Consider the following 11,929-nt stretch of genomic DNA (forward strand, 5'->3'; position numbering starts at 1 on the left):
TGTGTTCTGATGTCACCTTCTCTCTCCCTCTATATAACTGTGTACATTACTCGTATGTTGTTATGATAATCAACTATTGTTACACATTAACCACTGGTGCATTGATGAGTCAGTATTGCTGTATTGTATTGCTTTTCTTTTGTGTGTGGTGTTGCTATTGTATGACATAAAGCAAAAGAATAAAACGACTGGAAATTATTATTTGGAATTGTTTTTTTCCCCTCTATGGTCAATCATAATCTATACAGTATGTTTTCCCATATATAATTGGTTGATTATATGTGATGTAAATAGGCTTTGATTGCTGGCTGCATTCTGAGGTGTAGCGGTGGAGTAATGGAGACAGCAGGGGCTTGCAGCAGAGTGTAGAGGTGTAGGGTGGCGACAGTGGCTCAGGAGGTAGAGCAGTCGTCTGGCAATCCGGAGGTTCCCGGTTCGATTCCCGCTCCTCCCGGGCAGCGTGTCGATGTGTCCTTGAGCAAGACACTTAACCCCTAATTGCTCCCGATGAGCAGGTTGGCAGCACCTTGCATGGTTGCCTCCGCCGTCAGTGTGTGAATGTCTGTGTGAGTGAATGTGTGAGTGAATGGGTAAAATGTGAGTAACAAATTGTAAAGCGCTTTGGATAAAAGCACTATATAAAAAAGCAGCCATTTACCATTTAAAGGTGGAGTAATGGAGACAGCAGGGGCTTGCAGGAGAGTGTAAAGGTGGAGTGCTTCATATTCTTTTTCTAATTGAAGATAAAACAAGCTGCCTTTTAGTTCCTGTGTTGACTTAAAGGAACACTCCAACATTTTGGGAAATTCGCTTATTTGCCATCTACCCTGGAGTTAGACAAGAAGATGCTTACCTTTTTCTTCTCTGTGCATGCAGTAGGAGTAGGAAGACGTTGGGATGTAGGCTAATGGAGGAACCTACTTCCAGTGACTGACGCTAAGCTAGGCTAACGGTGCACGTCTTCCTACTCCTACTGCATGCACAGAGAAGAACAAAGGTATGTATCTTCTTGTCTAACTCCAGGGTAGATGGCAAATAAGCTAATTTCCCAAAATGTTGGAGTGTTATTTTAAGGTTTTGCACTTAAAGTATATTTAAAACAGGCCTTAAAAGAGAAACTATCTCCCCTGGTATTCATTTAGTCTGATGTAAGTGACAACTCATACTCAACTCTGAAATGAACCCACCTTAACATCCCTGGCTCTCTCAATGTCTCACTGACATCATGTTCTCACAAAGTTATTAAAATCAAGTTAAGTTGGGCGGCTGGGTGGCGCAGCGGACAAGGCGCTCGTCACCAACGCAAGAGACACTGGTATCAAATCCAGCTGTCGGCGTTGCTTCCGGCTTGGCCGGCCGTCATACTGGCTCGATTGGCAGAGTCAGCGGGAGGGAAGCCGGTGGGTGGGTCTGGGTCGTTGTGGACAGCGACTCCTACAGTTCGGTCGGGGCGCCTGCACAGCGAGGGAAGGAGAGGTAGTGTGACCTTCCACACGTTACACTCTCCCAGTGAGAGTCCGCGCTGCCAGGTGAAAAGAAGCGGTGGGCTGGGTACACATGTGTCGGAGGAAGCAAGTGATAGTCTCGGACCGACGGTAGGGGGTAGAGTGCGCAACGACCAGGAAGGGGATTGGGAATTGGCATAACGACTAACATTGGGAGGGCAGAAAAACGGAAAAAAGAAAGAAGGAAAAAGATAATAAAAAAAACGAATACAAAAAACGATCTCCCCTGGTATTCATTTAGTCGGATGTATGTAACAACTCATACTCAACTCTGAAATGAACCCACCTTAACATCCCTGGCTCTCTCAATCTCTCACTGACGTCATGTTCTCACAACGTTTTTAAAATCAAGTTAAGTTGTCAGAGTAGGTCAAGCTATTCATTTTAAGGGGCATGCTTATATTTGTTAACTACCTCTAGGTAACTAAACTATTAGAGGCAAAACTTGAATGTTCATATTCAACAAGACGGGTTATGTTTCCTCCAGGTTATGAGAATGAATGGCATAGTTTACCAACGAAAGCCTTTCCATGTCCTTTCACTCCTAAGCAAATAGAAAACAGCTCAAAAAGCTTTCCTAAACATGCGCATATTATACGATTTGGGAAAGCCTTTTGATGTGTTTTCTATTTGCCTTCCACCTGGCTTTCTCCAGATTTGGGTATTTTGCGTCATTGTCCCTCCCATTCAACGGGGCTTTCAAAAGCCATATTGCACCAACTTCTCGCTGAATGCACATTCTGCTCACAGTGAATGTGGCGCTGATGGCTGCTGCATTGTCAGCGTGAAGGAGAAAGTCTACATATTCAGGACTGTACTCTCTCCACTCTCCCTCTCTCTCTCTCTCTCCCTCTCTCCCTCTCTCCCTCTCTCTCTCGCTCCTGCTTTGCATGCTAATAATTTACAAACAGAACGAGGAGGCCAGAGAGATGGGGGCGACCTTTGCTGCGGCCCACACACACACACCAAACAATTATATCCACATCGTTTACGTTTGCATTTTTCTTCTTTTTTTCTCTATATCGATGAGCATTTTGACCCTCACGCCCCGCCGTCCCCCTCACACTCCACCGGTCCCCGCGTGCCCTTCAGTGAAAACAGGACATGTCCCGCGCGGGGGATCTTGTGTACCCACGCAGGATCGATTATGTACTCAGAAAAAAAAACTGTTGCACTGCACTGCCCTCCAAGTTGCAATAGAGGCCTCTCGCACGGAACGTTTGTGTTAATAGCCCGGTTCTCTTTCTTCCAGTATGGCCGTCTGTAACCACCATTGGTAACCACTTTGAAAAGAAAATGCCTGATTTGTATATATGCAGTGGTATGAGGAGGTAAGACACTGGAAACGCATGATATCACTGCTCCACTGTGACTTGTTGTGCCAGTGTAATAAGGCACCCAATTGTTTTTGTTGATATATTTGATCATAATCAGCAACCGTCGTTTTTCACATAAGAGCCGTTGTCTCCTCCATTGCCATGTTCATAACAATAACCTTGCTATGTTCCAGTCAGCCATGTTGGAGGACAGAGAACTACACAAACAAGGCCCTTATTAGAAGGTGTGTGTGTGTGTGTGTGAGAGTGAGAGGGAGAGAAAGACCTGCCCCTTCTGACAAGCTTGTCGATTATGCCCCACACACACACACACACACACACACCCCGCGCGGCGCGCCTGGTAACCGTGGAGATGGCACAACTTGGGTGTCCTCGCGCCTAATCCCACGAGGTCCTCCCCGATGTATGTTTCTCCTGGCGATAATCCTCCTTGTCCCCAATACTGCGGCTAAACCTTCACTTTGTTGGGACCTGAAAACTTTTGATATATCCTCCAAGTCATCCCTATACACAGCTATAGGTCTGTCTGTGTGTGTGTGTGTGTGGGGGCGTCATCATCAATCTGTAGGAAATCACCGAAAGAAACTGAGTTTGAATCATTCTACTAAATATATATATATATATTTTTTTTGTAATCCGTTTACAAACACAATGAAGAAGGCGTTTTGTATCATCAATGTTCTCCCTTGGCTGAACTTGCTTGTGTTTTCTATAGTTTCGGGTCACTCTTTGGCCACGGGCCTGGTCCCACTATACCCACTATACCCGTGATGACAATAGACCTATACACTCGGCTGTCGTGCAGTATTTTGGCCCCACGTTTTTCTTCTCTCTGGCTGTTATGTCCCTATAGCTGTTTTGGTCTCGCGGCCTGTGACCATCATTCAGCCTGTGCGCATCAAAGAGACAGGGCAGAGGGGAATCCCGTGTTGAAAACCCGGCCCATGGTTGCATTATGACGGGGGACCATGCACAAAACTACTTTTTTTTATTCCTTTAATTAAAAACGTGTTCCAGCGGGCCTGAATGGCTGGGCGGAGAAAAGCGGAGCTGATCCGGTTGCTATAACGACACCAAATATTTCTACTATCCTCCTCTCTTTGACGCGCTATATCTGTCTCTATATCTACCTATATCTGTCTATACTCGTTTAGCTATTCTGGTATAAGCGATTTATGCTCACAGTTTTTTTTCTTTCTTGAACGTAATGTAATCTTAATACACAATGAAATGTTATTAGTTTATGCCTGGGCAGTTTACACTAGTATATGGCAACATTTCTGACTATAAATATTTACCAAAATGTGCTATTTGATGCCACAGGCTGCTTGGTTGGTGCACTTTTATAGGTTGTATGTCTACAATATAAGATATCGAATTTGGGAAGGAAAGGAAGTGCCGGTATGTTGGACTGTAGACGAATGCGTTTTTATTATAGACTGTATTGTCTGTCCATCGTTGGACCTGGCTGTAGCCTAAGATATAGGGCTGCTTTTTTTCATTTGATTGAACATCTATAGGCTATACATTTTGTTATAAAAAAGGGGGATCAAAGTATAACATTGTCGGTCATTCCCCTCCATAGGATCAATCGTTTCTGAAGACGTGTCCCGTTACCATGAGAAAAAAAGAGCCCTGCACCAAAACAGCCATGCAGGAAACCAGTGCCAATTGGATTGTCCTTTCCCCCGCTCCTCTGTGGGGTCGCCCGGCCTGTGATGAAGACACAAGACCTGCGTGGTCTCCTCTCAGCTCAGCGGCCAAGCCGGGGACCACCAACCTTACACGGCCAATGCATATTAGGGCGACACAAAGCCTAATAAACTTCTCCCGTATAATTTTTAATGGAAAAGCAGCTGCTCCTCAAAGCTGATCATGGGGATAGAGATCTCTCTCTCTCTCTCTCCCTCTTCTCTCCCCTCGCTCGGCCTTTGAAAATCCCCCCTTCTCCTCTATTCTTCTCTCCCTCTCTCCCTCTCTCTCTCTCTCTCTTCTGATTCTGAAGGGGGTATTGCTTTTGCTCTTTTCGTTGGCCAAGCACAATTGTGTTATTGGAGATAATTAATTCAATCCCCATCAAAAGGCATTAGGAGTCGCCTTGGCCTCTGTTTGTGGCTTTCTAAACTCGGAATGAAAGGGGCCGGGAAGAAAGGTCCACGCCGAGGCTCGCTGATGGCCGCTTTTGATGTAGAGGGGCCTCGGCATTGTTGGCGAATTTTTCCTCCATAAGGCGAGAGAAAGCGCCAGAGCTTTTGATGGGATGGGGTAACGAGAAATGGCACATGATTCTGGTGGTGTGGGGGGGCCGGGGGGGGGGGGGCAGGCCAGCGAGGGCCCCTGCGCTGGACACTGCCCCGCTGCGAACATATGTCGCACATTACTAAAGGTTGGGCGACTTCGACGGGAGAGTGGGGCCGATTCACAGAGCCATGGACTGTCACTAACCAATTTAGGAGAGGACGACGCCCACAGTTAATCTATAAACTGATAAAGGGGTCGTAATTAACTGCAATAAAGCGGGTATACCTAGTCATTAATTCGTTAATGAGTAGCTTAGTTTAAAAAAAAGGGGGGGGAAATACGTTATTAAAGGTGCACTACGTAGTTTGAAGGGATATCGTACACCTGCAGAGCCTGCGATTAGTTCACAAACACATTTATATATATTATTATTTAAAAAAATTATATTAATTTTATGTCATCATAAATCAAAACAAAATCCATTCGAGGCACTGTGTGAACCAAGCCTATATATAGCCTTTAGAATATGTTTGTAAATACAATTGCAGGCCCTACATTTGTAAACAGAAACAGTGACACGTGACTTTTCAGGCAGTTTATAGCTTCAAACTGCAGTTCCGGGGAACAAATATTCCTCTGAGCAAAGTTTGTTTATTCACTTGTGAAAATATAGTTTTCTTTTTTTTTTTACCACTTCTCTGACTCTCAAAACTATAGTGCACCTTTAACTTTATGACTGGTTAATGTCGCGAAACATTGTCAGGATACAGTTTGACAATACATTCCATATTATTGTCCCAATTTCTTATTGGTGAGTTTTAGTTTGGATCATTAAGGTACCAGTCTAACTGATATTTATAATCGTTGGTCTTAATTAGATGACTATATTATTCGGAAATGATTACTCTCTCTCTCTATATATATAATATATACAGGCTATATGATCATATTTAGGACTAAACATAAATGATCTATATAGGCCATATACGTTTGCTTCTCCCGTTTAGATCAAATGAGAATCAAATACACGTTAAAAAGCCACTGACAGGTTGACTTTGTGTTTGCATGCTGCTGTTTCACTTTCGACACTAAAGGTTACGTCCAGACTCAACCACACCCCAACAGCTGGGCAAACTAATGAACGCCCTGCCTCCTTCCAAAGTTCAACCATCTCTCCAAAGATGTATAAGCTGTATTTCCCACTAATATACCCCCACTGTATTTAGGTTGCGTTTCAAACAGATGGTTGCTGTTGTTATTCTCTGATATATGTTTGATTGCTGGCGTCGTGTTGAAATATATAGGTCCATGTCTGTTTATTAAAGTCTGCATTTCCAATGGGAGGATGGGTTGTCAACGAAATGAACGAAGTGTCCTTGATATAGAAAGCTATAAGACCCTCCACAATAACATGAGTGTCTGGTCAATTGAATAGGTCACACTCGGTAAAATGGCAATAAGGAGCTTGATCCGGTCCTCAGACAAATTAAATGTGAAATCGAGAGGAAAGTGGACAACAAAAGATATTAGATTTTATCTCTTCGTCTGTGTCTCTCTTGTGTCAAGGCTGAAGCATATTATATCTTTCTTTCTGCGACGTCAAGGCTCATGCCATTGAGCGATTCGAAGAAAAAATAAATAAAGAATGTTATTTTAAAATGCCGTGAGTTCCACCTTTTCTTAACCCTATATAGAAATAAATATTGCATCATCATTTTCAACATTATTATTCTACTGCAGGCAGCCTACACGAAAAACTACATCATTGTCCATGATTTGCACAATTAAATCATGAATTCACTGTTCAACTTTAGCTATACAAGTGATAATCAACAGTAAACAAATAAGAAATGTATACATTCAGAAAGATCGTTGAGTAAATTCATCATAAAAAAGAATAAGCACACAATAGATTTTTTTTATGATTGTATCAAATAATGGGTTCGTTTTTTCTCACGCGTGCGCGACATGTGACTCAGTTTTATATACATGAAGTTGTTGTTTAATAACTAACATCCTACATTTAACAACATGTTAAATAGTTCCTTGCCCATCCTGCAGCATGCATTTGGTTCTGTGTCTTTATTGTGCGTATAATGTCTAACGATTTCACCCATAGTCCGCTTCTCCCTCATGCCCACGTCTTTATTAAACGTTTAATTATGATTGAAATCGATCTAATAAAAGTCTTGTCGCTGTGTTGTATTAAACAAGTCGTGTTTAAATGCACTGCATATGTCCCGGAGCTCATGAATAGCGCGTTCCTTTATCATCCCTGATATAATAATGCGCCTCAATCCACCTCGATTCCACGACGCGCTCGGTCCCATTCTCCTCCGTCTTATTTGCGCGTCGGGGGGCAATTACGTGATAATTAAACACATTTCACGGCTCCCCGGCCAAAATGTGTGTCTGGTACAAAATACCCCGATCAAAGTGAAATCTGTCGAGGTTCACGGGCCCATCATGTAAGGTTACGCGGCACAAAAAGAGAAGAGCTGGCCTTCTGTGATACTGTTAGAAATCCATTTACAGCAGCCCGGGTCCTTTATCATGCGGGGCTTTGCGGCTATATTACTGTTAGAGTTGGCTTTAGGCTTTAGGCTCATTCATCAGGCATGCAGGCAGCCCGCACACAGGGCTGCGAGGGTGACGGGGATGCAGTGGCGTTGTTTAGATAGCGGTTCAAATGCAACAAATGCATCTAAATAATTATATTGTAATATAATTATAAGATTGGTCAAAATTAAGAATTGGGCAAACAAAATATGTTTTTTTTTATAAAGCACAAATACAATTGGAAGTACAGTACATTAGCTGTCGTCTTTTTCTTATTTTTTTTATTTCTTATTTTATTTGTATTCATTTTTAATTACTATTTTAAGGAGTATATATAAGGCAAACATATCGCATGTTTTGTGTGAAATACCTTTCCCTCTCGCAACAGCGTTCAAATACTTTTTTTACATACTTGGCCTTTACGCACGCGCCGGGGGCCGCGCGCGTAAAATCGCTCCAAAACGTAAAATAAAAATTACAACAATCGGCAAATAAATCTTGTTTTGTTTTATTTGAAAATGAACAAGAATAAGTTAAGAACATGCAGAGTCATCAGAACCAACACGAGGCGACAGACACACGACAACATGGACAGAAAGGCTTTGCACATAAAATCACCCGTTTCTTCGTCTCTGCGGGAAAAAAATACCACAAAACACTTGGAATTCCACCATAAAGAAATAAAAAACAATTTATTCATGATGCATTTCCACGTGGCTTTTAAAAAATATTGTAATACAAGACTGGGTTGGAAATATGTTTGTCAGATATTTAGCAAATGAAACCAAAGCAACGCATAAAAATGTCAACAACACCCATTAAAAAAAAACTGTACCGTTACGGCAGGTGTTTTTATTTTTAATTTTTTAATTTTTTTGCACCTGCCTGGTTGACCTTCCTTCATTCATGCACATTGTAGGATAATAACTCATGGACAGTATTCATAGAGAAGACTACACGTTTTTGAGAGGAAAGAATACAACATTATAGCCCATATTTTCTTTGTATATACAGGCTCGAAAAAATTGTCTTAAATACACTAGCAATGATTTACAACTGGATAATATACAATCATTCAATGGTAACACTTTACAGTATAGGGGGCCTATTTGTAATTTTAGGCTTAATAATAAAAACTCATACACATTCTCCGTTTACATTTCAGTAACAGTCCCTTTATGCACCAAGTGCATGCAAAAATAAGATTAAATGTTTTTTGTATTTTTCCATTTTTATGCCCCCCCCCCAACATGTAAAAAAGAGCGGATCATCGGATACTACGAGGTGTTGAGCACCGGTCTGGAATACACACCTTGGTAGTAGGAGGCCTCGAGCGCGGAGGACGGGTCCATCATGCCGCCTCTGCCCCCGGCGGCCATGGAGGCGCCGCCGTGCAGCTGCAGGCCCGAGGCCGACATCCCTGAGCCGTAGGCGGAGTACTGCAGCGCCTGCTCGTAGGCTTTCAAGTCCAGTTTGTGCTGCTGCTCGGACGACGACATTAAATTATTAATCGAAAACGGGTGGTTGAACGAGTAATGGGGGTCTCCTTTGAGGTGGAGCTGCTGCTGCGACTCGTGGTGCAGTGCCATCGAGTGCTGCGCGCCGCCGGGTAACGAGAGGGAGGAGAGCGAGGCGGTGACCGCCGCGGTGGCGATGGTGCCCCCCGCCCCCGTGGAGTGGAGCTGCGACCCGGGGACCTTTAGCTCCGAGGCCCCGCCGCTCATGCCGCCGCCGCCGCCGCCCCGGTGGTCCAGACCCCCGTGCATGGTGGGACTGGCCGACTGGCTGGACGCGGAGAGGGAGGACGAGTCCATGTGGCCGCCGCCGCCGGGCTTGATGTTCATGGCGTTCTCGCCGCCGGACGGAGACATGCCGCCCGAACTGGACTGGTCCTTCCTCCCTCCTTCCCCTTTACTACCCGACAGCTTCTTGTTGTCGCATTTGAACCGCTTTTGCCGGCGGAGGTAGCAGCCGTTCTCGAACATATTCCCAGAGTCAGGGTGCAGCGCCCAGTAGGAACCCTTTCCCGGCTTATCCGGCGACCGGGAAACTTTCACGAAACAGTCGTTGAAAGAGAGCGAGTGTCGTATGGAGTTCTGCCAGCGCTGCTGGTTCTGCCGGTAGTAGGGGAACAGGTCCATTATCCACTGGTAGATCTCGGCCAGCGTCAGCATCTTGCTGGGCGCCTGCTGGATGGCCATGGTGATGAGGGAGATGTAGGAGTAAGGAGGCTTGGCGTGCGGGTAGCTTCTCCTCAGCGACTTGTTGTCCCGGGCCCGGTTCAGGTTGCTCTGAGTGTACGACATCGGACTCATGGTCGGACTCATGCTGGCGTAGGGGTTCAGGGCGCCGGTCATAGACGCCTGTTGCTGCGCCGACATGGCGCCCATGTTGGACGGGCTGAGCGCGGTGCCCATGGTCGATACTACCCCTCCTCCGCCCATTCCGTTCATGCCACCGGGGCCGGTGCCCACCATCCCCGCCATGGAGCCCGGGCTGAGGCCGGCGCCGAGTCCCGTGTTGGCGTAGGACATGTTGAAGGAGCCCGAGGTCATGTTCCCGCCCGCGGACATGCTCATGTAGCTGTTCATGCTGTTCATGCCGCCATGCAGCCCGGCCGCGCTCATGCCGTTGTTGGCCATCGGGGAGTAGACCTGCAGGAGGCGACACGAAGGGGCATTAGGCTCACGGTAAACAGTGGGCTGGAGAACAGACCTACACCTGGTGGGCTGAAAGGAGAATAAACAAATATTGAATGAATCATGTGATTAAAAAGCTATTGCCATTCCGTTCCGACCCATCCTCCTTATTACTATGTGTATTCCTCAAATAAGCGTTAAATAACGCTATTATCAAACCACCACTACACATATTTTGTTTATTGTGGACATTTTGGAGAGGCCTATTGCTATACACAGCACTGGCCGGGGGAAGTGTAATTAAAATAATAATAACCATATGTTTATGCTTTTCCTAAACTCAGTGCATTATTCAATAATTCCATTATATGTCTATACATTGATAGCCATACTGAATTTAATTTACTGTTGTCTGTAAGAGTGTGGATCAATATATAACCCATAACTACCTGCACGTCATTGTTCTGCTCTGAAAGATGTGCAATCAGGTCAACCTGTTGTTACGATAAAAAGCGTGTAATATTGTGTATCGGTCTTTGCGTAAACATGTGGGCCGAGGTCAAGCGACCTGCATTATCTGTCGCGGTGTCAAACAAACGAACTCATTTACATTTACAACATCCCCCATATTATACCGAGGCGTGTTATGAGGCAAATATGGTACTATAAGGACCTATATGTCCCGTTTTCACCGCTGTCATCAAAACGGGGCAAATTAAACAATTGCGGGGGTTTTCCCTACGTCTGCGTTTTATGATGCACGTTATCTGCACAAAATCGGTCACCGATCATATAAAAACGTGTCCCCGTATGAAAGAGAGATCCAGAGAGGAGAGAAGAGCATCAACACAGTGCCACCAGGTGGGTTTTGTCGTTGTGCCTGTATGTTCAAAAGCGCAGGTATATAGACTGTATTTGGCCAGATCTGCCCAAAACCTCTCCAAACGCACACATACAGGCAGCGACACATACCGATAATAAACCCTAAAGACACCCTCGTTTCAGCGGTCGGTATAAAGTTTAATCAACGGAGTGAAATTATAAGTTCGATTTGACCTAAATCGAACAAACTATATAAATATATATAGTTTCAAGTTCAAGTTTTGTTTTATCTGTCAGATATCATGTACATTACAGTGAAATGCTTGGTTCTGTATATGAGCCCCCTGCAGGATTGTGCTTCATACAGTAAAAAGTAAAAACAAATAAAGCCCAAACACTATGCAAGAAAATATAATATACGAAATATACACACGATGTTGATAATAATAATAAAAAGCATCCAACCTCTTGCGCGTCATTGTAGTAGCTGCTCCAGTCTGGCGCTTCACCGTGACCTTCCATCTTCACTGTGCCCAACATTGTGGTGGAAACCCGCGGGGCGTAATCATGCAGCAGGCAGCAGCCCCGACCCGAGTTCTGAGGGAGACGGAGAACAACGTGTCTGCTCGCTCCTGGTCCTGTCCTGTCCTATCCGGGGCCAGGGGCCGCCGCTGGCAGGGCTGTGACTGGCGGGGAGGGAGGGACGGGAGGACGGGGCTGGAGGGGTGGAGTGGAGAGTATAGAGAAGTGAGGAGGTCTTCGATGCGGTGTGTGTGACCTGTAGTGAGAGATCTCCCCCCCCCCCCTCCTCCTCCTCCTCCTCCTC

At 45.0% G+C, this 11,929-nt stretch overlaps 2 protein-coding genes across 2 annotated transcripts in view; one reads left to right on the plus strand and one right to left on the minus strand.

Annotated features, from left to right (window-relative positions):
- mipol1 (mirror-image polydactyly 1) overlaps nt 1–6,654 on the plus strand; it is a gene marked incomplete at its 3' end in the record, with an annotated part of 109,646 nt that extends 102,992 nt beyond the window's left edge. Inside the window, exon 8 of the mRNA XM_084308530.1 lies at nt 6,650–6,654. Coding sequence (XP_084164656.1) covers nt 6,650–6,654 — 5 coding nt within the window. The remainder of the gene's footprint in view (nt 1–6,649) is intronic.
- Nucleotides 6,655–8,910: 2,256 nt separating this feature from the next.
- Nucleotides 8,911–11,684, minus strand: foxa1 (forkhead box A1). Its single transcript, XM_084308799.1, has 2 exons — nt 11,569–11,684; nt 8,911–10,296 (listed from the first exon to the last, which is right to left on the minus strand). Exons 1-2 carry the CDS (start codon nt 11,641–11,643, stop codon nt 8,920–8,922), a joined length of 1,452 nt encoding a protein of 483 aa, XP_084164925.1. The 5' UTR covers nt 11,644–11,684; the 3' UTR covers nt 8,911–8,919.
- Between the last annotated feature and the right edge of the window lie 245 nt (nt 11,685–11,929).

The sequence above is a fragment of the Notolepis coatsorum genome (assembly GCF_963971535.1).
Source record: "Notolepis coatsorum genome assembly, chromosome: 2".
Lineage (NCBI taxonomy): Eukaryota > Metazoa > Chordata > Actinopteri > Aulopiformes > Paralepididae > Notolepis > Notolepis coatsorum.

Excerpts from the sequence above, each read along its gene's own strand:
- foxa1 (XM_084308799.1), bottom strand. The coding sequence starts at position 11,643 with ATGTTGGGCACAGTGAAGATGGAAGGTCACGGTGAAGCGCCAGACTGG. Across the intron at positions 10,297-11,568 it reads ACTACAATGACGCGCAAGAG|GTCTACTCCCCGATGGCCAA; the intron begins GTTGGATGCTTT and ends CGCCTCCTGCAG.